At 47.5% G+C, this 25,952-nt stretch overlaps 1 protein-coding gene across 2 annotated transcripts in view; it reads right to left on the bottom strand.

The window, feature by feature from the left end:
* LOC102904867 (uncharacterized) overlaps nt 1-25,952 on the bottom strand; it is a 184,374-nt gene that overhangs the window by 89,537 nt on the left and 68,885 nt on the right. For both annotated transcript variants that reach the window (XM_076552390.1, XM_076552391.1), the window contains exons 16-23: nt 24,912-25,039; nt 15,216-15,416; nt 14,094-14,215; nt 12,277-12,505; nt 7,692-7,894; nt 4,744-4,899; nt 2,079-2,172; nt 932-1,069 (exon numbers count right to left, since the gene is read on the bottom strand). In XM_076552390.1, the coding sequence (XP_076408505.1) occupies nt 932-1,069; nt 2,079-2,172; nt 4,744-4,899; nt 7,692-7,894; nt 12,277-12,505; nt 14,094-14,215; nt 15,216-15,416; nt 24,912-25,039 (1,271 nt within the window). The remainder of the gene's footprint in view (nt 1-931; nt 1,070-2,078; nt 2,173-4,743; nt 4,900-7,691; nt 7,895-12,276; nt 12,506-14,093; nt 14,216-15,215; nt 15,417-24,911; nt 25,040-25,952) is intronic.

Genomic DNA, 25,952 nt, shown 5'->3' with positions numbered 1-25,952 from the left:
GAGAACCCTTCCCAATGCCGTGAGGATGGTGCACCCCAACACTGTGGGGACAGTACCTCCTGAACCCAACACCCTTCCACATGCCGTGAGGATAATGCACCCCAACACTGTGGGGACATCACCTCCTGATCCCAGCACCCTTCCACATGCCGTGAGGATGGTGCACCCCAACACTGTGGGGACATCACCTCCTGATCCCAGCACCCTTCCACATGCTGTGAGGATGGTGCACCCCAACCCTATGGGGACATCACCTCCTCATCCTAGCACCCTTCCACATGCCGTGAGGATGGTGCACCCCAACACTGTGGGGACATCACCTCCTGATCCCAGCTCCCTTCAGACTTTGCCTCATGTGTCTCTTCACCTGGTTGGTTGTTTATATCCTTTAAAGCAGACTTTGTAATAAGCTGTCAAGTGTGCTTCCCTCCACTCTGTGAGAACTCCAGTAACCCGAGGAGGGAGTCCTGGGAGGCCCAGTTTGCAGCCAGCCAATCCAGCGTTCCAGAGGCCTAGACTTGTGACTGGGTCTGAGATGGGAGCCCTGTTGGTGTTGGAGCCACCTTTAACCTATGGGATCTGCGGCTACCTGCAGGTGCATGGTGTCGTAGCGAATTGAGTATGGACGGTCCTAGCTGGTGTCCTGCACAGAATGTATTGCTGACTTGCTGTCGGGGAGAACTCTCCACGGCTTTTGGAACCACAGAAGCAGTCTGTGTTTGGAGTGTACAGTATGAGAAACGGAGGCTGTTTTCCCTACACAGATCAGAAAGGAAAGGTGATGGGGTGGAGAGGGGGCAGAAAAAGGAGAAAGGGAGGAAAGGGGAAGGGACATGGGAGGGGAAGAGAGGGAGGAGGAGGAATGGGGCAGCCTGGCATTAGCTGCCTGCAGGGGCTGCTAGCCTCTGGCTTCTCCATCGTATAGGCTGACCTTGCAGTCCACACGACTGTCTACTCCAGGGATGTCGTAGAAGGACACCTGTTGAACGGCCACCATCAGAGCGTTTTTCTGAGCAGTTTGGCACGCGAGGGTCACTTGCATGTTTTCCACTCCTGAGTGGAGCAAGAGCTACAGGAGGAGAGAGTGAACGTGTCAGAGACTGCCCCCAGAGGGAGGAGAAGCAGACGGACGGCGGGGCTCACACTTGAACTGTCAAAACCCCCAGGACTTGAACGCAAGGGCACGCTGGGCTTCTTGCGGCTCAGCTGCCCAGTCCTTGCCAGGCTGGCGGCCCCCAGGTCTCACCTGCTGGTGGACACCATGCAGCTCCCTTGTGGTCAGGGGAGGGCTCTGATAAGCTACGGGCGCTCAGAAGCAGGCTCTTGAAAGCCAGGATTAGATTGAAACCATCAAGAAAAATATCATCACGAAAAAGAGCAAAGAAATTTAAGGGGAAAGGCAAAAAATAGCCGCAGGTTTTAAGAGGATGTGAAAGCTCCAATAACGAGTGTGCACTTGAAAAGCTTTCTTTTCATCTCAACAGAAGTCATTGTATGTAGGCTGCAGACCTCAAGGCTCAAGCCAGGCCCATGCAAAGCCAGCATCATTAATAACAAAGGGAGGCCCTTCTTTTGTTTGAGACAGGCAGATATGTAGCCCAGGCTGGCCTCAAATTCAAACTTGCTATATAGTTGAGGCTGGCCTTGAACTCCCAATCCTCCTGCCTCGGCCCCTATACCCCTCCAGTGCTGAGATTACAGGTGTGTGCCATGATGCCAGGTAAGGCTTGCGGGGGAAGCTTTTCTTGTGAATGGAAGTCAATTTACACACATTAGATTTTTAAGAACAGAGGAATAACTTGTTTTGCTTTATTTTAGCACCTTTTCTAAAGAAATGCACGCCGGGCGGTGATGGCGCACGCCTTTAATCCCAGCACTCACTCAGGAGGCAGAGGCAGGTGGATCTTTGTGAGTTCAAGGCTAGCCTGGTCTACAGAGCAAGATCCAGGAAAGGTGCAAAGCTACACAGAGAAACCCCATCTTGAAAAACAAAAAACAAAACAAAACCCCCCAAAAAACAAAAAAACAAAAAAAAAAAAGAAAGAAAGAAAAGAAAAGAAACATACAAAATTGTTTACCTTTAGGATGGCGTCTTTTGTATAAAAACTGAACTTGCCAATTTGGTTATCATCCAGCTCAGAGATGGCTAAGAGGAGGGCGGTGGGGGAGTATCTGCCAGAAGACAGATAGGTGGAGCGGTCAGTCTTGACACAGCACTTGTTAGGAGACGCCCATCTGGTAGGACAGCCCCTGACCAGATCTGGAATGTCAATGGTAACGGCAAACTGAACTTGGCCGTGGTGGCCGCTCCATACTGTGGGGTGTTCTCTTCATCACCCCTTTCTTCTTACTTTCTTGACCACACCTGTTCAGGATCCCCCACTAGCCCCAAACAGTGTCTACTTCTTGCTCTCTTGTGGGTCCGGCAGCCATCTAACCGGTCCTCTACACAGTGCTCCTGCCCTGGGCTGGAGCCCTTTGTGACTTCCTGTCAAGTAACTTAGTATCCGTCAGTCCTTGTTTTCTCATCTGTGGATGGGACCGTCAGCTGTCGTGGGATTAGGGCAGCTGTGAAATGTGCATGCGCGGATGTGCTTTGTAAAGTGTAAGTCATCGTATCATGTTGCCTGCATGCTGTTCTTACACTGTCACTCCAAGGTGACAACTTAGGAAATTAACACACCTAAAAGTAAGCTGAAGTGTAGGCTCTCTAAATGCATGCATCACCCCTTCCAGAAGGCTCCCCTTCTCCTGAAGTGTACCTGGACAACCTGGACATCACTGGGAGGTCCAGTCACCACTTGCCCATACCACAGAGCATTCAGGCAGTTTGTGGCAATAGGTGGATTCCAGCCATTCCCCCACCCCCCCAGAAGTGTAAAAGACCAGCTCTGGAAGAACCCTGACTACAGCTTGGCTTCACAGTGCCAGGTGGAGAACTGACCTCACTTAAGGTCACATCACACTTCCTACCTTTCAATGATGGTCTTGTTTTAGCTAGTGAGGTAAATTAAAGCAAGAGAAAAATCTCTCCCAAAGAATTATTTGGTAATGTCTGGAGACATCTTCGATTGTCAGAAACAAGGGGTAGGCAGATTTTGGGGGAAAAGGAAGAGGAGGAGGGGAAATCGAGGAGGAGGAAGAGGAGGCAGAAGAGGAGGAGGAGGAAGAAGAGGAGGAGGAAGAGGAGGAGAAAGAGGAGGAGAAAGAGGAAGAACAGGAAGAGGAGGAGGAAGAAGAATAGGAGGAAGAGAAGGAGGAAAAGGAGAAAGAGGAAGAAGAGGAGGAAAAGGAAGAGAAGAAAGAGGAAGAAGAGGAAGAGGAGGAGGAAAAAGGGGAGGAGGAGGAGGAAGACAGAGGTGCTATTGCCATCTCTCCGGTAGAAGTCAAAAATGCTAAATAACCCAGGGCACATGTGGGACTGTGACCCTGCTTCATCAGTAAAGATGAACACAGCCTTAATTTTCAGGGAGCCAAGAGATCCCCATAGCATCCTCCCATGTTAACCTCTTTCATCCCGGCCCATGCTCTAAGTCTGTCAGCCATATTTGAGCAGCGATCTGCATTAACAGTACAAAGACATTTCCTCTGTGGAGTCCCATTTGCCTTCCTCAGGGTGCAACCAGTATCAGGGATCTTCAGGGGCAGAGCCAGGACCCTGGGGAAAGGACAGTCTGGCTCTGGAAAGACATGGGGAAGGGGAAGCTGGCCCTCCCGGAAGGAAGGGGAAGTGCCTGGCTATAGCCGAGTAGATTATGTCTGTCACCGAGAAGAGTGCAAAGGCGACCCCTGGCCATGAGAGAGGTTTTGTTGGTTGGAATTGGTTTCCAGTGAAGGAAACTGACTAAGATGTCTGCATGGGAGCCCTGTGCTTTCTGTGTGCTCTTTGCTGCAGATGCAGAAATATTCCAGCACTGGTGGCCGCGCCTTTAATCCTAGCACCTGAGAGGCAGAGGCAGGTGGATCTCTGTGAGTTTGAGGCCAGCCTGGTCTACTTGGGGGGAAAAAAAAAACGGAGCTGACTTCTTTGTCAGGGAAAGTGAGCGAGGCGGCCAGCCTCACACCTGTACCTGAGAAGCAGAGGAACTGTGCTTTCCTTTGCATTCTCTGTCCTGGTTCTCCCAGCTCTCCATGATTTCGTGTGTTTCCATTTATTTATTTTCCTTTTCGATTTTCAGGGGTATGTGGTGGTAGTGGTCATGCATATGTGTATGCATGTTTGCATGTATACGGGTCCATGTGTGTATGTCTGTGTGTGTGTGTGTGGGGGGGGTACATCCGCATGTAGAGGCCCAAAGTTGATGCCAGAGATTATCTTCATCATCTTTCCACCTTATCCAGTGAGGTGAAGTCTCTCCGTCAAATCCAGAGCTCACAGATACAGCAATTCTGGCTAGCCAGCTTGCTCTGGGGATCACTTGTCTCCACTTTGGAAGCTGGAATTACAGGCAGCCACCATGCCCATGAGGTATTTATGAGTCCTGGGGATCCGAACGCCAGTCCTCAGGCTTACAGTGAGTTCTTTAACCACAGAGGCATCTTCCTACCCTGATTTTGTGTTTTTAAATCCAGTTATTCCCCTGACTGTTATATTGTTTTCCCCTTATTAAGAAAGAAGAAAGAAACTGGCTTAATGGCAGATTACACCCAAGGAAGAGAACATAAACACCGTCGGGTGGTGACGGAAAGCACTCACTGGGTCACTCTGCACCGTGACAGCGTTCTCACCTTCTGGATGCTCACCTGTCTACTCGACCGCTGTCCTCCAGCAAGGAAGTCATAAAGACAGGAGGGGGCGGGTCTGCCTTGTCCTCATTTGATGCACACTCGAAGGGAACAGGCCTCAGATACAAATGGAATTCTTCAAAACCCATCTCCCGGGCCGATTCCTTATATAGCCTTAGGGCAGCGTAGGGGCAAGGGTACATTTGTTAGTGGTTTTTCCTGAAAGCCTCGATGAGAAAGCGAACACACAAGATTGAGCATGAGCACAAAGTCAGACCAGAGCAAGCCCAGTATTACGGGAAGCGAGTGATCTGGAAGGGCGTTGTGCGCCGCTTCCCACCGGGTCTGGCAGACAACAGAAGAGCTAAGGCAGGAGATGCGCCTGGGTACCACCTCAGCTCTCACTTCCTCCTGGAGCTCTCAACTCCTGAGCCCTCAGCCCCTCCCTGAGAGCACCTCTTTTTCCTGGTGTTCTCCCACACTGTCCATGCTCCTGCCCCATGACTACCTTTTCCAGCTTCACTGGCTTCTCTCTAAGTTCAGATGTGGCCTGCGGTTCTAGCCCTGGTCCTCTTCTCATCTACTAGACCCAGTCCCTAAAACTATTTCCTCATGTAAGACTCTGTGACCCTCAGCCCTGTCTCTATTCACCGCTGAGCTCCAATCAGATGTCCCTCTGGCAGCTCAGCCTTAAACATCTAGGATTCTCTCCCTTCCTCCCGACACCTCCAGTCTAAGCCAGTTCTCACACTGGGTTCAGTTGGCACCTGGGTTAGTGTGCCAGGGCTGTCACAAAGTATCGTGGACACCCATCAAGTGCTCCGTGTGCTAAACAACAGGAATACGTTGTCTCTCAGCTCTGAGACCAAGATGTGGGCAAGTTGGTTCCTTCTAGGGCTGTGAAGGAGGGAGCCGACCCTTCCTCTCCCCCTAGCTTGTAGATGGTGTCTTCCCCCACGGTCCCCTGTGTTGTCTGTGTTGAAGTTACTCTTAGGAAACCAACAGTCTATTGGATTAGGATCCGATCTGACACCTCTAGTTTAACTGACTATCTCTGGAACAGACTCTCCCATCTGGAGGGGCCGGCTCTTGATCACATGACTTTTAGAGGGACCAGGTTCTATTCATAGCCTCAGCTCCTGTGATGCTTTCCCTGGTCCACTGAGAAAGAATGAAATATTTTTTCCCCGTGCTGTGCTCCCGAAGTATTTTTTCAAATGAGAAGAGTATCATTATTATAATGCATTATGGGTAATTTCTACATTATTAGCTCCGGAGAGGCTCATCAATTGTAGAGAGCAGTGTCCAAGAGGTAGCAAGCTCGACTAATAGCTCAGCTTCCGTTTCTGCTACTTTCTAATGCGGAGATCTGGGGCTGATTACTTGATTTTTCTGGTCCTCTACTTTCTTGCACTTATCTCATAAGGAGAGCCTAAGAATTTAAGGAAATAATACACATAAAGTCCCATAAAGACTGTGATCAAGCAGATCCTGAATGTTGGCTGCTGGGAGTCAGAGCAGCGCTATGAGGATTTGAAACAAACCCTCCAGCTCCATTGTCCTCCTTTGAGAACAGTTGTAGCGTCATCTCCTACTGAAACCCGAAACCCACTTCATTAGCACCTCTCTTCCCTGCCCTGCTGAGTCCTCATCCCTCTCCAGACCCAGATGCTGCCATTGACTCAGTCTCATAGTATGCAGAATAGTCAACCAAAATCCTGAGTGCCTGGTGTGGCTCACATACACACACCCCCACCCCACCCCCAGGGAGGGGGGGGGGTATGGTTTGGATGTCCCCCAAAGCCCATGTGTTAGAAATGATACAAGGGTAGCTGACGGAGATTTTAAGAGATGGTTGGTGGTGAGGGCTCAGCCATTACTGAAGAAGCAGGTCAGCTGTTGTGGAAGTGGGTCCTGATGACATCACACCCGTTTGCCACCCTCTCCAGCCTCTCCTGCTCCTTCTCTATGGTGATATTTTATTTGTACTGAAATGTGATTTTATTTGTATGTTAATAAATAAAGTTGCCTGGGGGTCATATCTAATAGCAAGACATCGCAGAAGCTGGGCGGTGGTGGTGGTGGTGGTGCATGCCTTTAATCCAGCTCTTGGGAGGCAGAGCTAGGCGGATCTCTGTGTGTTCAAGGATACAGCCAGCTTTGGAGACACATGCCTTTAATCTCAATACCAACCATAGAAGACCTGGAGGGCTGTACAGACAGGCAGCGACGAGGAGGTCAGGTGGTTGGGTTTACAACCAATGAGAAGGCAGAACAGAAAGTCAATAAAAAGCACAAACACACAGGAAGTAGGTCTCTTTCGGAGAGGTAGGACAGCAGCGGCAATGAAGGGTAAGGTTTTTAGCTCTTAGTTATTGCTCTGACCTCTTGGCTTTTATCTCTGTATTGGCTCTGTGTTTCTTATTTAGTAAGATGGTTGGTTACATCTACAGTTCTCTCCCACTCCCACCTACAAGCATATGCAAGAGCATGACTGATTGCCCATCTGTCTTCTGGCCTGGGCTGATGCAGCAAGAAGGCTCTTACCAGATGTGGACCCCCATGACCTTGGCCTTATCGACATCCAGAACTATCAGAAACAGCTCTTTATTCTTTATAAATGATCCAGTCTCGAGTAGTCTGTTACAATAGCACAAACTGATTAAGATCCCAGGTCAGGGGATATCATGGTAAACAGCCTGGCAGGGATTTTGTGTTGGAAAGCTGATAAACCAGTATTAAGCATCTAAGCAAAAATGACGTGCACCGACTGGAAAGAACGTGTGGGTTCCACTGGAGACTCCCGCCCAGATGAACGGCAGAGGCTCATGGGAGGCCTGGAGGAGAGGAGGAGAACATTTCTGCTCAGCTGCTCTAGGGAGCAAAGGGCAGGGTTGGAGACAGTGAGCCCCGGACTTTCATATTTTGTCCCCAAGTCCTTCCATGAAGCACCTGTCCCCACTGACCGAGCCAAGTACGCGCTCTCCACACTCATTTCTATCAGCCGGTGGCGCAGGGTCAGGAGTTCCAGAAGTTTCAAAAACGTCTCCAGGAGCAGTGCATGGAAATCTCGGCCTTGTTTCTGCCCTTCATCCGCCGCAGACCTGAGCGCACGCAGGCCCACCTCCTCCACGAGGAAGGGGTCCCCCATCACTTTAGCTGAAAAGAGCTGAAAAGTAAACCGAGTAATTTGAAAACTTGAAAGGAGGAACTTCATGTGTGCTAAAAAAAAAAAAAAAAAAAAAACACCGCCCGTGGCACAGACTCTGGTGGCATCATTTCCTGGGCCACCTACCAGACACCAAGAGATAACCACTACTGAATCGGGCTGCCCAGCCGGTTATGGGAGCTCATATACACAGAAGTATTTTTTATTATGATGGTAAATGTTGTTATTATAAATGTTTTGGGTCTAAACACAAACACTGGGGAGGGGGAACTAAATAGAAATATTTAGTCACTTATTTAAAAAAATATGTAAAAACTGGAGATATGGTTCAGGGGTTAAAAGCACTGGCTGCTCTTCCAGAGAACCTGGGTTTGATTCCCAGCATCCACATGGCAGCTCAGAACTGCCTGTAACTCCAGTACTAGGGGATCCAATGCCTCCTCTGGCTTCCATAGGCACCGTGGGCACGTGGTACCCAGACATATGTGCAGGCAAAAGACCCACACACATGAAATAAAAAATTTCAAAAAATGTTCTAGTGGCCAATAACAAATTTTCTCATTCATTCATTCATTCTTCCCTCATATATTAAATCCTGGCTGCAATCCCCCCCCCCACTCCTCCAAGTCCCTTTATATCAAATTCTATAAGCCTCTTTAATTGCAGTTTCAAACTGTCAAAGTATTTTCACACATATGAACTCATTTTAATTTTCACCAGCTCCCCAAGGAAACATCAAAGATTCTTCTTCTTCTTCTTCAGCAACGAGAAATCTAAAATACCCTTTAAACTTTGTGGGTGCTGGGGAGCTGGGGCACTGGGAATTCAACCTAGAGCCTCACACTAGGCGAGCACTCTGCGATGGGGTTACTTTTTACTTAGAAACGAGATCTCATTAAGTTGCCCAGGCTGCCCTTGAACTTGTGATCCTCTTGTTCAGCCTCCTGAGCGTTTGAGGTTGTGAGCCTGCACCCAGCCTGGCCTGTGATCTTTAGACGTTACAGGGTCATTCAGTAGTACCAAGAGTAACTTTAGCTTCCTGGTTCTGCTGTCTGGAGTCTCACAGGACCCCCACCTGCCTCTCCATGCTCTCTCACCCCCAGGTGGCCCCATGTGATTGATGTCACACCCAGGTGACCCTTATGCCCTCTGCCGTGGTGAACTAGGCTCTCACAGCTCCACTGCCCGCTAAGGTGCCCCTTTGCGTAAGGACCTGGTTTGAGGATCCTTTATTTACTTGTTCTGGTTTGCCCACAGGATGTGCAGTCTTCCTTAACTACCTAACTACCAAAGGACTCGCCTACTGGAGATGTGATCTCCAGGCTCTTGAAGACTTCAGCTGTGACAGCCGTTAAATCCCTGCATGTCTTTGGGGGCCAGTATTCCATCTGTTTCTTAACCTAACACAAAAGGCGTGTTTGAATACTCAGTGTTTCTAGGTTCAATTGTGAATGTATTTTAAAAAACAGTCATTAAAATTGTGACATCAACAGGGACTAGGTGAGCACCCCAGACAGTAATTGATAAGCGTTTTCTATAAAACATTAAACATGCTACTGCAGGCCCCTGCAAGAATATTAAATGGAAGTGAGACAAATGGCTCATAACGCCAGGAAAATTCCAATTTCTGCCTCACACATCATTCCGTGTACACTAATTCCAGTGAACAGGAAAAGAGTTAAGTGTTTAAAAATTAAACCAAACCCTCAAAATTGGGACAAAATGAGACAAATGAAACATCTGAGGACGATTTTCTTTCTGCATTTAGGAAGATAGACAAATCACAAAGGAAACAGTCAACAGATTCAACTGTGCAAAAATGAGTGTTTTCATTTAAAAAAGACAAATGGGAAAAGTATTTGAAGAAAAGATGATAGACGAAAAGGCTAAAGTTCTATTAATTAAAGCTCATATAAGTGGATAGAAGTGAAACTATTTGCCCAGATAAGTGAACCAAAAAGAATCACACACACACAAAATTATAGCTGGTGACCAAATGCATTAAAAATAATCCCAACAAGGGCTGGAGAGATAGCTGAGAGACAACACCCTTATCAGGCAGCTCACAACCTCCCACAGGTGCAGTTCAGGGGTGCTGAGGCCCTCTGCTGGCCTCTGCAAGTACCTGCATGTACACGGTGCACATAAATTCACACAGACACACACATACTCAACAAATTAAATATATATAAGAATATATATAGAGCACACACACACACACACACACACACACACACACGTGAATAGCCTCAATAAATAGCAAGGAAGTGAAAGTTAACACCATAATGTTATCTTTGACACATACATTGACATTAGTTCACACATTGCATTTCTAATGTTAATAATGCATTATACATTGGAGCAGAAGCGTGTCTTTAATACATTAGTTGGTTATTATAGACATTGGCATGATTATTTTGAAAGCAATCTGCCAATCTGTATCTAAGATTTAGATTTCACTTTATCAATTCTGTCTCCAAGAATTCATAAAAAGTATCTGAAAGCATGGAGATGTGCCTTTAGTGTTTTGTTTTGTTTTATTTATTTATTTATTTATTTATTTATTTATTTATTTATTTATTTATTTATTTATTATTTGAGGCAGGGTTTCCCTGTGTAGCCCTGGCTGTCCTGAAACTCCCTCTGTAGACCAGGCTGGTCTCAAACTCAGAGATCTGCCTGCCTCTGCCTCCTAAATTCTGGGATTAAAAGTGTGGGCCATTACCACCCAGCTTGCCTTTAGTGTTTTTAATAATATAGAAAAACCAGAAACCCCTTGAATGATCATCCATGGGGAAAAGGTTAAAGAAGTTGTGATTTCTTCTTGTAAGGGAATTATGTGGTCATGAAAGTGGGTATTAAGATTAGTAGAGCTTAGCATGCTCACAGTTGATGTTTAGCTTGCTGGTGGTGGTGCATGCCTTTAATCCCAGTATTCAGGAGGCAGAGGCAGACAGATCTCTGTGAGTTTGAGGCTGGCCTGGTCTATAGTGCAAGCTTCAGGGCAGTCAGGTCTACACAGTGAGACCCTGTCTCATAAAGACAAGAGAAAACAAAAAGACTAGTAGAAATGGAAGATAATAATGTATGAAGAATATTATTATATCCTGTGCATATAAAGACTCCTTGAATTCAGAGAAATAATAATGGTGGGTGGGCCTATTGACCTATTTATTACTTTTTCAGTCCTTGGAATTGAACCTAGGGCTTTGTGAACACTCTACCACTGAGCTGCACACCCAGGCCTTTCTTGCCTTTTAAAGTTTATTTTCCTTACATGCTTTTGAGAGAGGATCTTGCTGTGCAGTCCAAGCTGACTTGGAGCTCACTGTAGCCCAGGCAGGATTTGAGTTTCTGATCCTCCTTCGCCAATCACCTAAGCAGCAAGGATTAACACCTGCACTACGAGGACCAGCCTTTGAATAGCTTTAAATTGAAATGTGTTCTTTCCTCTTCTGCTACAGTTTTCTATAATTTTAATAAAGTTAAAATTAGTTGTCTCTTAAAAATGACTGTAAGGCTGGAAAGATGGCTCAGGGGTTAGGAGCACGTCCTGCTCCTCCAGAGGACACAAATTCAGTTCCCAGCACCCACACTGGGCATCTCACAGCCACTTGTAACTGCAGCTTTAGGGGACCCAGCATCCTCTTCTGGCCTCCACTCCATGGACAACTGCAAACACATGGCCTAAACACATGGCCTAAGTTCTCTCTCTCTCTCTCTCTTCTCTCATGCACACACACATACTACACACACACACACACACACACACACACACACACACACACACACAAATAACAAAAATTTAAAATGAAATCTTTTTTAAAGGTGATTTTTGTGTGGGCAGAAGAGGACAGGAGAGCATGGTGACCTATGGGACAGACGTCTTGGTAGCTGACACCCTTGAAATCATCTCCATCATATCACAAGTGGCCGTAGAACAAGATCAATTTGGAAGCCCCAGCTCAGCATTCACAGCTGAACAGAGAAAAATAAGAAAAGGATTGAAATACGAGTACAGACAGCACCTGAATCATCAGGGACAGCCTGAGCCACCGACCACTACGGCTCTCCAGTGTGCCTCCAACTTCACAAACACACTGTGTGTCATTACAGCGCCAATGAGAAATGAGAAAGTATTTTTCACACACCCATGTAATCCTCCATCTAATTTTAGTTATTCTGACATCCTTATATACTAGCTAGAAGCTTTGTCCAAAACAAAAATCACATAAAAATATTGGCAAGGTGAGTGACTATGCTCTTTCTCTGGCCAAATAAAGGGGAATCGTGCCAAACAGCAAAACAGAGCTAAACAGAAACATCTGGAAGGGAGTGTTGCCTTTGCCAAGGACCCAACTGTCTTGGCAGAAAACACCCACATCTCTCTGGAGTTGTGCGCTGTACCAGTCCTCGGGCCTGGCTGGGGAGAGCCACAGGTCCAGGGCAAGCTGCAAGACGTGTTGTTCCAGCTGGGCGAGCCCACTGGGTGATGCAGGCTTGTGGGCGTGGCGAGCCTCACGTAACAGGTGTTCCAGGGCTGTGGGGATGAGGCCAACCAGGCCAAGAGAAGGGTGGAACTCCAACAGATGGGCATTTTCGGAGGCTGGGCTTGAAGAAGAGAAGAAATGATGATTTTATTTTTTCAGAACATAGAACAAAGATGTCTTTTGGGGGAAGACATCTGACTTTATATCTTTAAAGACCAATAACACAGCTTCCACAGGCCCAGAGCCGTCTAAAGACAGAAGAACTAAGTGAGCAGGTAATGCAGCATGCTCCTTGCTTTACCACAAGCCCCGCAAAGGGGAAAGAAACTGACGTATTTCCTATCGTCCAATAAGGAAACGGCTGTAACCAAACTGTCGACACTTCAGTGACCACCTGAAAACAGGATAGCCTAACAATAAAAATTATTAAATATGAAAAGAATAAACAATCCCCATGATTTGTTGTTGTTGTTGTTTTTCAAGATAGGGTTTCTCTGTGAAACAGTCTGGCTGTCCTGGAACTCGCTTTGTAGACCAGGCTGGCCTCAAACATACAGAGATCCAATTTCCATGAATCTTAGCATCTATTTTTCACCTGAATTTTTTTCCTTTCCTCTCCCCAAATGTTAGTGAACAAAGACAAGTTTTCAGTTCTCTATACACTGCTGGACTGCTTTGTATGTATTATAAGGATATTGTCTTTTAGAATAGATGAGGACAAAAATCAATAAAACATTTGTCTGCAGATTATACTTTTGGAAATACACGATACAGAGCGAGTCAATGGCTTTCCTACCTTAAATCTGAAGAGCACAGATATTTCCATTAGAATCTGTGTAAATGGGTTTCTAGATCTAAAGCATAGAGCTCAAAACCTGGAAACAAGCCCCAACCGAGCAAACCGCACCAGGTTCCGAGACTCTGACAGCTTTTAGATTCCATCCTAGCCTTAGCCTGGTCTGCCAAAACCCATTTCCTGAGCAGCAGATTCTTTCCGCAGCAAGATGTACACACAGCTGGTAGCAAGCTCGTCACGGTGGAGACATCAGTGCTGTGAGAAGTCCGTGGGGGAAATGCAGGGTTTGGGCTGGACTTCTTCCTTATGAAGGTAGAATCTTTGCTATTACCTCTCCTAGTGCCCTGCCTGTCCCCAAGCTGGAACCTATCATGACAGCTTCTTCCATAAAGACTGTCTTTAATGTGCTCAGGGCCATGCCTATGTTCACATCTGTGTCCTTAAAAGAAGGTGCTGGGTGTGGAGAGGGACGAGACGATCACTCCACACCATGTGGAGGCAATGGGGAGATTTTGATCTCAGGATGTCCCACTCAACTTGGGGTCTGACACCTCACAGTTCCTTCTAACTTAAAGGCTAGAAAGGAACGAGAGAAGGAAGTTGTCATTATTAGGGGAGTGACAAAATGTGTACCCACTTAGGGGTGGCCTCAGGAAATTGAATACTGCTCTTTGAAGGGGTAATGCCCAGAGGTCCATCTGGAACAATTCTCAGAAGCCTCTTTAGTGATACTGTGAGAAGAAAGAGGTTCCTTTCAGAGAAACTTGAAACACACACAGGCTTCAGATGCGTGAGCTCAAGGTCTCTCACATACACACAGTGCTTTGACGCATAGTACTTTGGTCCAACTCTGCATCCTTAATCGCTCTAGAAGTGATTAAATGTAAAATGTCTAAAGACAACATCCACTTACCAGCTGTTGTTGGTGGAAACAAACTGCCTGCAAATTAGGTTCAGGGGAAGTCCGAACGTCTTGTGAGCCTCGGCATGATCCCCTCGCCAGAGCCTCTGGACATATTCCCGCTGCTGCTCTCGCTAAAATGAATAAACATCCCCAGCCCTGAGCCATGAGCCTGGATGAGAGGATTAACCCCCTCATGTCTCCATCACGTCACTAGTTTTTCACTCAGATAGGGTTTTGAAGACCCGTTTACAATGGAACATTCTGGTCTCTCAGCCAAAAGTCAGCCAAGGAAAGGAAAGCCAACCAATGCGAAAAAGCGGAAGAAAGCTGGGCCAGGGATGCACGTCTTCAATCCCAGCAACTGGGAGGCAGAGACAGGTGGATCTCAGTGAGTTCAAGGCCAGCCTGGTCTATGCAGAGAGTTTCAGACCAGCCAGGGATGCAGTGTAGGGCCTGTCTCAAAAATAAAATAAGAACTGGGCAGTGGTGGCACACGCCTTCAATCCCAGCACTTGGGAGGCAAAGGCAGGCGGATCTCTGTGAGTTCGAGGCCAGCCTGGTCTGCAGAGCGATATCCAAGACAGGCTCCAAAACTACACAGAGAAACCCTGTTTTGAAAAAACAAAAACAAAAACAAAAACAAAAACAAAAACAACAAAGTGTAATATAATATAAAATGCAAAAGCCAGGCGTGGTGGGGCACATCTGTAACTGAAGCACTGAGGTAGGCTAAGACAGGATTGCCAGGAGTTCGAGGCACACCTAGGCTACTGTGTGAGACCTTGTCTCAAAAACCAAAACCAAAGCAAACAAACAAAACTAGCCAAACAAAAGTCCTCTCTACATGGGGGGAAAAAATCACAATTTTATACGCCAGTGTCTTGGAAAGATGCACCGTTCATCCTTTTATTGACAATAACTATGATTTCATAAGGATGATGTCCTCAATTCCTTGTGGATCATTAACTGTAGCTGAGGTGGAATTCAGAAGTTCAGAAGTGCAAATGAGCTTACAAATACACATTCTGCCCAGAAAGTCCCCATTCTGGACCTGCAATGAAAGCATGCTACTTTGATTTCCGGCTTATGCCTCCCATCCTCTTCTCAGAGGGAGCTTAAGGCCTTACTCACGTGGTGGCCGAGGATGCCCCTCACTAGCTGCTGGTGAAGCCTCAGGCACGAACAGTCATCTTGGTAGGCCTTAGTGAAATACGAGTGGCCAAGATCAAACTTGGGGCGCCGGTGCATGATGTCAGTCATTGCTTGTGCTAAAGGGAAGCGCTCCTCGGGGTCCAACGCGTGCTGGTAGGCTTCAAGGTAGCTATCGAGAAGCTGAAAATCAGTGGAGGGTCAGGAAACAGCAGAGGCAGCTCTGGGGCCAGCAAACAAGATGGGAAGCTCCACCCTGGGCTGTGACAAGCCCTGGGGCCTTAGCGGAAGAGAGATGCTCCAAGCTCTGGGTAGCTAGTGGGTGGGGTACGGGCAGATAGAGGAAGAGTCGGTTCAGTTAGCAATGCACCGAGTGGAGAGGGTAAGAGCTGGAGCTCGTGCTGTGGAGGCAGAACCAGACTTGAGTTTGACCATCTCCTTTTGTTCTTCCTTTCTTTCCCTGCTCTTTACAAGCCAAAGGAACACAATGTGGTCGATAGCACTGCGCTACCATAATTATAAGCTCCAATGAGACTGCCCTCCAAATGTTTGGCGTTCCTAGAAGCCCATCCTCTTTCCTTAGCCTGGTTACCTCTCCACAATGGATGACTCTTGCTAGCATTACATGCAGACCCCTAGCTCTGTCTGCATCTTTTATTATTTTAATTCTATTACCAAGTGAAACACTATATGATATATCTTCTTCTTCTTCTTTTTAATGGATGACAGACTGAAGTACCACTGTAGCCCAGCTTGTGAACTAATGAGTTTTATTGGGGTTACTTATAGAAATATGGGAGAGGGGTCACTTACAGGAGCAGAAATGACTCAAAGACAGCGGCGTCACCAAAGCCCACCCCAGCATGGGTGACAGCTCACACGGCTGGGAAGCTGGCGCACACTGCACAGCCCGCAGCAGCCCAGCAGATTGAAGAGTGTCCCCTCCTGGGGGCTCACTTGCCTCCTCTCAGCAGCCCACCCGTCTTTGCTTCTTCTAATGATTTGTCATTTATAAATCCACACATTCTGTTCTTATTTATGTTTGGCTTGGGTTTTGAACGTTAACTACCAGGGGTTGAGGAGGCGGCTCAGTCAATATAGGACCAGACTTGCAAGCACAAGGGCCTGAGCTGATCCTGAGTCCACACTAAAAAAGTGCTGGGCAGCCAGGCGGTGGTGGTGGTGGTGGTGGCGGCAGCGGCGGCGGCGGCGGCGGCGGCGGCGGCGGCGGCGGTGGCAGCAGCAGCAGCGCACACCTTTAATCCCAACACTCGGGAGGCACAGTCAGGTGGATCTCTGTGAGTTCGAGGCCAGCCTGGGCTAACAAGTGAGTTCCAGGAAAGGCGCAAAGCTACACAGAGAAACCCTGTCTCGAAAAACCAAAAAAAAAAAAAAAAAAAAAAGTGCTGGGCATAGTGGTGTCCCTTGGTAATGCTAGCTCTGGGGAGGCAGAGGCAGGGGGATCCAGGGCTCACTGGCCAGCGAGCCTAGACCGCTTGGTGAGTTCTAGGCCAGTGAGAGACCCTGTCTCCAAGAGAACATACATGGCATCTGAACATGACACCTGCCTTTCACATGTACACACATCACGAGCACCTGTACACACATGTATCCACACACATAAATACGCACACATGCGTACACACATACAGAAATCACGGGCTGTTGTTTCCATACATTGTCTTTGCTCTTCCCCCTCCTCCCCTCCCCTCCCCCCCCCCCCCGCTCCCCTTTGTGGGCCCTCTTCCTCTCAGTGCCCCCCACATTTGCTTTGTGACCCATCATTTTATGACTGACTTTACCCCCTCCCCCTCTCCTTCTCCATCTCATTGTCCTTTTCTGGTTCCGTGTCCTAAACACCCATCCTCACATACAAAAATTAAAAGTCCAGGATTTGCAGATGAGAGAAAACAGACATGCATCTTTCTGAGTCGAGGAGACTTTGTTTAACATAATTCTTACTTTTATCTATTTTTTTCTGCAAAGAGCGTGATTTCGTTTTTCCTTTATGGTCGAATAAAATTTCGTTGTGTTATGTGCCACATTTTTTGTTACGTGTTCATCTGTTGATGGACATCTAGGTGGATTCCATGTTCTTGCCGTTGTGAATAGAGCCGCAATAAACACGGATGTCCAAGTGTCACAGCGGTGGAATTTACAGCGCTTTGGGTGCATGCTCAGGAGTGTGCTGTAGCTGGGCCATAGCGTAGTTCTGTTGTAGATGTTTGGAGAACCCTCACGGTTCTCCAAACACTCCCACCAACACAGTGTAAGGCCTCTGCTGTCCCGGAAGCCTCGCCAGCATTCCTTCTCCATTCCTTCTCACGTGTTCTCTTGAGTTAGCTGTTCCCAAGGGCCTGGGGTGGCATCTCAGAGTAGTTCTAACTTGCATTTCCCTCATCGATAACTTTTTAAAATGGTTGTTTGGGCCAGGGAGACGGCTCAGTGGTTAAGAACACCTGTGGCCAAACCTAACGCCCCGGGCTCCATCCCGGGAGCCTGCTGACATGGCGGAAGGAGAAAACTGACTCTCACAAAGTTGTCCTCTGACCTCACAGGTGCACCACGACACACACAGGCCAAGTAACTAAAAGGTAGTGAAAAAGGGAAATATTTAGATGAACTGTCTGCTCAGTGCATCTGCCTGTTTGTTGACTGGAAGATTAGCTCTTCACATGCCTGCTTCTCTGAGTGCCCAGTTCTCTGAAGACCTCCCCTTGTACGCACAGTCAACACCGTCTTTCATCTGTTTCTTTTCCAGGGCCCAGGCACAGAACTGCCAAGTGCAGAGGAGAAAGACTTTTTTCCTCTTTTACCCCAGAATGTTAATCACTCGAGAGTGAGCAGGCACTAGGGGTCGGTGTCATCCACGAAGAGATGTTCACATCTGCCTGCCCAACGCCAAGGCTGGTGGAGGGTGAAATGGGATACTTCGGTTAGTACCCATGGTGCTTTGCATGTAAAATATCCCCCATGGGCTCATAGGTTTGAGCATTTGGGCTCCAGCTGGGGGCCCAGTTTTGAGAGGATATGGAAGCTTTGAGAGGTGGAAGAAGTGGAATTCGTGGTGTGGGCCTTGAAGTTTGCAGCCCAGTGTGACTTCCCGTCCCACCTCTACTTCCTGTGGTGTTGAGATGTGAGGAGGCGATACTCTCTCTCCTGTTGCCTCCATGCCTTCCAAATCAAGATGAATTACATCCGCTCAGCGTGGGAGCCAAAACAAATCCCTCCTCCCTGAAATGGCTTCTTTTAGGCATTTCATCATGGTGCTGGGAAAAGTGATTACCAACCACGGTGCTTAAACTTTGTGGATGACTGTTCTGGAAAGGTGCCAAATCGAGCTTGAGTACGAACAGGAAAACACCAAGAGGAGCCAGAAGCCCAGGCTACCACGGAAGGTGTGCCAGGGGTTAAAAACACACACGACATGGCATAGAGTCAGAAGTGAAGAAAGATGGTCATCCCCCTGTCCCTAAGTTCATCCCACAGGAAATGAAGAGCAGTGGTGGTCTAAGGCCTGATTCCCTCACCCAAGAGCCACCCTGGAATAACAGCCAACTGTCAAGTAACAGAAAGGATGGAGAATGGAGAAGGAATGACTAGACAGGCCGAGAGTGCCGCTCAGCCATCCCAGGAAGAGATGAGGGAAGAAACGTCTACTTCTTGAATTCGGGCTGGCCCAAAGTGAACCCTTTTGGCTGGACCAGGGCAATCCTGGGAGCTGGTTTACGGTATTTAAACTTCTTGACCTGTTTTTGGACAAAGAACCCAATTGTTGGTTATTTGACGAGGGAAGCTGGCTGGGGGTGGGGGGAGTCCTTTCTGGCGATCCCCATCTGGTGAGGCCAGGTTACAGAGGACCATGCTAAATCAAATGTTCACTCTTGATGACAAAGTTCCCAGAGTCGGTGAGTAAGAACATAGCCTGTCCAGGGGGGCAAGATGGCTCAGTCATCTGCCACCAAGTCGGTGGACCTGGGTTCGAGCCCTGGGACTCACATGAGAAAAGGAGGGAGCTCAGTGCCCTGCGTTGTCCTGACTTGTCTGACGTGGGCTGTGGCAGGCCAGCTGAGTCACAGCTGTGTCCCTGCTCCTCCCAGATAAGGAAGAGTACAGGGCATCCCACCAACCTTGAATTTCAGACACACAACAAATACTCCTTTAAAGCGAGTATGTCCCAAATGTTGCAGTATTTTATCTGTTGAGAAGGGAAGCGTAACTTAAACTAATAATATCATCTCTTCCATCTTTAGGTTCAGCTGAGAGAAAGGTCTCAGGTGGATCACTGCGTAATTTTATTATGAATTCCTTCCTGGCGGGGGTGGGGCACGATCCTTCTGCCTCGCTGGCTCTATTTCTTATCTGCTTGCTAACTGTCCATTTCCATTTAAATTCCAGGCTGGTATTTGCCCGAGAAGTCTTCCTGACCTGTCAAATGTCACCTCTGTGTGTCAAAGGGCCAGTTCTCAGCAAAGTGGCACGAAGCACCCAGGGAGAGTAGCAGGGAAACGTTGGAGAAATTGGGAAAACAGACAAAATTAATAACATCAAGCCTCCCTGGGTTTATCTTCCTTGGGAGATTATTTTTACTGGGTTTATCTTATTTGTAAGATCTGAGATTTATGGTAACTTCCAAAGTGTTTTAGGTCACACCAAAGTGTCAAACAGAAAAGCTGTGCCAGACACAACTTGCCACGGAACGTCTCCCCCTCGTCACAGGAATAACACAGGACAATCATGTTAGTGCTGCATACATGAGTTCACCGTAGACTCGGTCTGGTGACCGAGGGAGGTAGGAGACAGGGCAGCAGGACCTCAGAGCTGCCACACCCACGCTCTGGCTTCTCTAGTCCCCCAAGCCACTTAAGATGACTTCAGTTCATGAGTCTTCATACACACAGTGGCTATTTTGAGGACTCAAAAGAATCTAGTATGTCCCAGAACTTCTTACGTGGTGATACCGATATAGTTAACAATCGATAACCCACTACGTCCCAGAACTTCTTACGTGGTGATACCGATATAGTTAACAATCGAAAACAGCTGAGGAGACTTGGCAGTACAGTCAATGCAGGGGTCAGGGGTCAATTGTACCTCAGATGGAAATTTGCCTTAGCCATTTAAGACTGCTCTTCAGCTAGAATTTCTACAATGTTGGCCCAGAAAGCTCAGTTTCTATAGGGAACTTATTCTCAGGGTGGGGTGGAGGGGGATATTTTCAATGATTGTTTTAAATTAAAAGAGTTTCATATACCCTGGAAGGAGCTAGCAGCAGCATTGATAGCTTAGAACGAAATGAACTGCAGTCAGGAGGGGAGCGCTTGGGTTTATCTTTCTGCCCTTCGATTCTATTGCCATTGAGTCCTGCCTGAGGCTTCCCTGAAAGGGAAAAAGCACACACACACACACACACACACACACACACACACACACACACACACACACACTTAAAGCTTGTGCCTGGAGCAGTGAATTTGCTTTGTTTACATTTAATCCAGCCAATTACTGCAAGTTGATCAGTTTTAAGTGGCAGGTCAGGGTTATCTGTGAAAAGAACTTTCTTCCAGAGTCTGAGACTCACCCCTTCTCAGCCCAGACAGTTGTTTCCGAATGACCAGTGACCTACATACATCTCCATGAGGAACTGACTGTAGGGCAGATAAAATCGCTAGCCGTCCATTCAGCTACAAAAACAGTTGAAAGAGACCACTTCCACTTCCTGGTTTTCAGCCCACACCACAGCTGAGGTAGTCTGGTTCCCCCGCACCCTCCCATACCTCCTGACGAGTCCCTCATGGCTGCCACTGGCCAAGCATTGGGGCTTCGAGGGCTTGTCTTCCTCAACATTTCACTGTGCTCCACGTCAGTGGGCGCCCGCCAACTCTTTCCTGTTGGCTCTGACAAAACTTTCTTCCTTATCTGGCTTCGGTGTCTTTGGCTACTCCTTCTGTTCCACAGCCTGCCCCATAAAGATGGGTGTCACCAGGGCCCATTCAGACTCTCCAACCTCTCCCACTCACCGCTGTGGTTCAACATCCACGGTCAAGTCTCAGCCCGCATCTATTTCTTAGCTTTAGACCTATCCATCAACCCCGCTCAGGGACTTGCGTCTGGAGGACACTTTCATCGTGTCTTTAATGATGCCCTCTCTCCTGTACTCTGCTTCAGGTAGGAGCTTTCCTCCTGAACCCTGGGAAGCCCTCTCTTCACGCTCTCATTCCAAAACCCAGATCCAATCCTGAACTCCTGCCATGCCCCCTTCAGAGGGACGACCCTCTGCTCCCATTTCCTGCTCTCCTGGCCACATCCTTAGTATCCGGTCCCCTCTGACTCTCCAGATCAGCACTGGAGGTGACCTCTTCCCTAGAGAGTTCTTACGCAATGCATCCTCCATTCTCACACGGAGACAGGGGTGGAAAACAGAGCTGCGACCACGTTTCTCGCCTCTGGCTCTTCTTCACTTCTCCAGCTTCTCATACTCACAACCCCCTCATGTAACTGGATATAGAGATCTCTCTCTCTCTCTCTCTCTCTCTCTCTCTCTCTCTCTCTCTCTCTCTCTCTCTCTCTCTCTCTCTCTCATACACACACACACACACACACACACACACACACACACACACACAGGGCTAAGGTTTCTGAATGCACAACTGAAAATTAGCTCAAAACCAAATTGATAACAACAGCGCTCACTCTTGCTGCATCCTGCAGCTTCCCTGCAGGCTGAGTTCTGAACATACAGCACGCACACTGTTAAAGGCATCCTGCACACCACGCCAAAGAACACCCCCTAAAGCACCCTGCTGAGAATTGATACCATTGCATGTTATAAACCGCAGCGTTTTACTGTTCATATAAGTATTCTGCTCTGATGAAAGCATAGTGCTTTGATTGTGGAAAACAAAAATGGTTTTTACTATTTTCCTACTGTCATTTCTCAGCATGTCAGATGTCAGATTAGTGTCTCATCGAATCGGATTGGAGTAGACAAGCAAGGAGAGCCATTTCATTAGTATGGAAGTTTGTTTGTTTGTTTGTTGTTTTTGAGACAGGGTTTCTCTGTGTGGCAGCTCTGTCTGTCCAAGAACTCACTCTGTACTTACTTTTGTTCATAACAAGAGGTAGAACCACAATGTGCCAAAGAATTATTTTTAAATTTTTTTATGCTTCATTACTAATAATGTTTGATTTACATATCTATTGTATATAGGTATATGCCTGGAGTTGTGTAAGATTTTCTTAGGCAAAATGGATTATAAGTAGGAAGAATTCAAGAAACCCAAGTTATCCAATAAACTTTAAAATCAATGATTCACAAATCCTTACCTGACGGTACCTAAAACAGGTTCATATGTAAATCCCAGCCATTCACACTCTGATTCCTACAGGCCATGCCCCATGGGACACTCCCATAGGCATTTCCTAGGCTTAAGAGTCTTTCTTGATGGGCGGCGGCTGCACACACCTTTAATTCCAGCACTAGGGAGGCAGAAGCAGGCACATCTCTGAGTGTGAGGCCAGCCTGGTCTACAGAGTGAGTTCCAGGCCAGCCAGGGCTACACAGAGAAACCCTGTCTCAATAAAACAAACAAAACAAAAACAACAACAAAAGAGTCTTTCTCTGCCAAACATTTTATGAATCTTTTAGTGGTGAGATTAAGCATCTGTCGCTCTGGGAAGACTTAATGAGTCCCCAGACAAGGCAAATCTCTCTTTCCACTGATGTCCCCCAGTTCTTGAATGTGCCCTAGTTACAGGGATGCTGTGCTTAGAGACTGGATAAACTTTTATAGATCACGAATTTCTCCTTTTCTATGACTTGTAGAAATGTATTTTAATTTTTATGGTTCTAAAACATCAGTATTTTGTTTGTTTTTGTTTTTCGAGATGGGGTTTTTCTGTATAGCTCTGGCTGTCCTAGAACTCCCTCTGTCGACCAGGCAGCCAGCCCTTGAACTCAGAGATCCGCCTGCCTCTGCCTCCTGTGTACTGGGATTAAAGGCGTGCGCCACCACCGCCGAGCTAAACATCAACGGTGAGCATCTATCCAGACGCCTTTTAAGCAGTAAGCCCACGGCCGTCATAGGCACCCTTGGACTCTTGGGATGGTCTGCCTTTGTGAAACCCTTGTACAGGCAAGACCCTAATACCTCCCTTAGAGTCTAAATGTCTTCAAGATGGGCGTCATCTCTCATATGTATCTCTAGATCTCCAAAACAGCATGTAGCAAGGTAAAATTTTAATTTTTGATAAAAACATAAACGAAAACAAGCAACAACAGAATCTTAGCATGGGACTGGAGAGGTAGGAGCTGACTCCGTGGGTAAAAGAACTTGCTGCTCTTGCACGGACTTGAGTTCGGTCCCCAGTGCCCGCGTCAGGTGGCTCTCAACTGCCCTTAACTCCACTTCCAAGAGATCTCCCACCACAGGCCTCACAGACATCGGCACTCGGGTGCACATGCCCCCCTCACCATAACAAAAGTCAAAGAGACCTCTGTAAAGCCTCTCCTGCTGATAGTGTTGATGGGAGGCCTAAAGGGTGCAGGCCACTGTGCTCAGCACCCTGCTGTCCTGACCACTGTGCTCAGCACCCCTGCTGTCCTGACCACTGAGCTCAGCACCCCTGCTGTCCTGACCACTGTGCTCAGCACCCCTGCTTCGTGGCTTTCACCCACTAGCATAGTGTAGCGGCTATGACTGGTCAGGAGTTTGCCTCTGTCTAGGCTTGTCTCTATGACTGGGTTATGAGTGTGAGTGGTCACCACCCGCTCTTACGAACAGCATCCACATAGGAAGAGCCTGAGTCACAGAGTCCTCTAACAAATTATGCCTGCAAGATAAAGTAGTAGCCTTCATATTTCATTTGTGTGTGTGTGTGTGTGTGTGTGTGGTGAAGAACCACAAGGAAAATAAAATTTAACTGTAATTCCAGCTCCCTAGGAAGTTGATATAGGAGAACTGCACGTTCAAGGCCAGCCTGGGCTACCGAGCTAGTTTAAGGCCAGCCTGGGCAACGTAGGGAGCCATGTCTCATAATAAAAAGTGAAAAGAGGAGTCTGGAGAGACGGCTCTGCAGTTTAGAGAAGTTGTTGCTCTTACAGAAAAGACTGGGAGTTTGATTCCCAGCTGCCACGTGGTGGCTCACATCTGTAACTCCAGTTCCAGGGGATCTGATCCCCTTTTCTGGTCTCCAAGGGCACCAGGCATACATGTGGTCTTCATACATGCATGCAGGCAAAACATACATACAAAATAAAATAATCCTAAAATTTGCCTAGAGTGAACACGGCCTTGGGGCAGTCTTCAGTGGTTCACACACGCACAGTGTTCAGATTATGTGGGCAATAAATTTAAATGGATTAATTTTGCTTTATTTATTTGCTTTCTTGAGAGCATCCCTGAAAGTCTCAGTTGAAGAACAACAAAAACAAAATAAAACAACAACAACAACAACAACAAACCTGTCTTGGTGCAAGCGGATTTTGACATTTAGTTTGTTTGTTTTTTGTTTGAGAGTCTTGTTACTCAGCCAGCGGGCCTGGAAGTGTAGTCCAGGCTGGCTTCAGACTTGCAGCAACCCTCTGCCTCAGCCTCCTGGGTGCTGTGATTGCAGGTGTATACCGTCACGGTGGGCAAACAGACCTTTTAGAGATCGTTTGCCCTCTAGAAGTCGTACCTGGCGTTTGCTCTCGAGAAGATTTGCTTCCCAGGTCCACAGGTCATACAGCACGGCAAATCTGTCCACACTGGCATGGGCCCAGTCCCAGCACTGGCTGCTCTCTGGCTTTCTATCCTCTCTGTGACCTGGGAAGAAGCCAGTGGGAATGGTTAGAGACAGGCCTTCTCTGAGGAACATGGAGACTATCGGCTCCACCTCAGGAGAAGATCTGAGCCGGTGACTGGAACTCCCCAAAGTCAACTGAGGGAGCCACCTGCAAAGACCAGGCCTGAAGTCCACACTTGTTGACTTCCAAATCAACAGGAGCTTTGTTATTACTTTCTAAATTTAAAGACTAATTTTAGTATTTCCCCACCACCACCACCCCCTTTTTGGATACAGGGCCTCACCATGTAGCCCTGGCTGACCTAGAATTCACTATGTAGATCAGGCTAGCCTGAAACTCACAGAGATCCACCTACTTCTGCCTCCCGAGGGCCAGGATTACACGTGGGCACCATCACCTCTAGCTCAGTAACTTTTTGTTGTTGTGAGTCAGAGTCTCACCGAGCTGAAGGTGGACTTCTGACCTTTCTATCTCTACCAAAGGAGTTGAGTCCCGGCAGTATCACAGACATGTCCACCATGTCCACGCAGTGCTGGGATGAAGCCCAGGGCTTCCTGCATCCTTGGCAAGCAACTGTACCAACTGAACTACATCCCAGCCCTTTAAGGACTGTTTAGAAATCAAACCAGTTGACATGAAATCTGTGCCGAAACGTCCCTGAATTTACAGATTTAAAGGCAGACCATACATTTCTCCCTTTTCATAAACTGGCCTCTAGTGTTTAACAACTCAGGTGGTGAATGTAGTATTTCTCTCTCTCTCTCTCTCTCTCTCTCTCTCTCTCTCTCTCTCTCTCTCTCTCTCTCTCTCTCTCTGTGTGTGTGTGTGTGTGTATCGAGTGTGCACAAGAGATCAAGAGGTCAACCTAAAGTGTAGTTCCCCAGGAGCTTCTACCTTTTGGGGACGTGTTTTGGGTTCTTTCACTGAGACCT

Source organism: Peromyscus maniculatus, chromosome 16, assembly GCF_049852395.1.
Source record: "Peromyscus maniculatus bairdii isolate BWxNUB_F1_BW_parent chromosome 16, HU_Pman_BW_mat_3.1, whole genome shotgun sequence".
NCBI classification, from domain to species: domain Eukaryota; kingdom Metazoa; phylum Chordata; class Mammalia; order Rodentia; family Cricetidae; genus Peromyscus; species Peromyscus maniculatus.
This window is presented reverse-complemented; position numbering and strand designations above follow the sequence as displayed.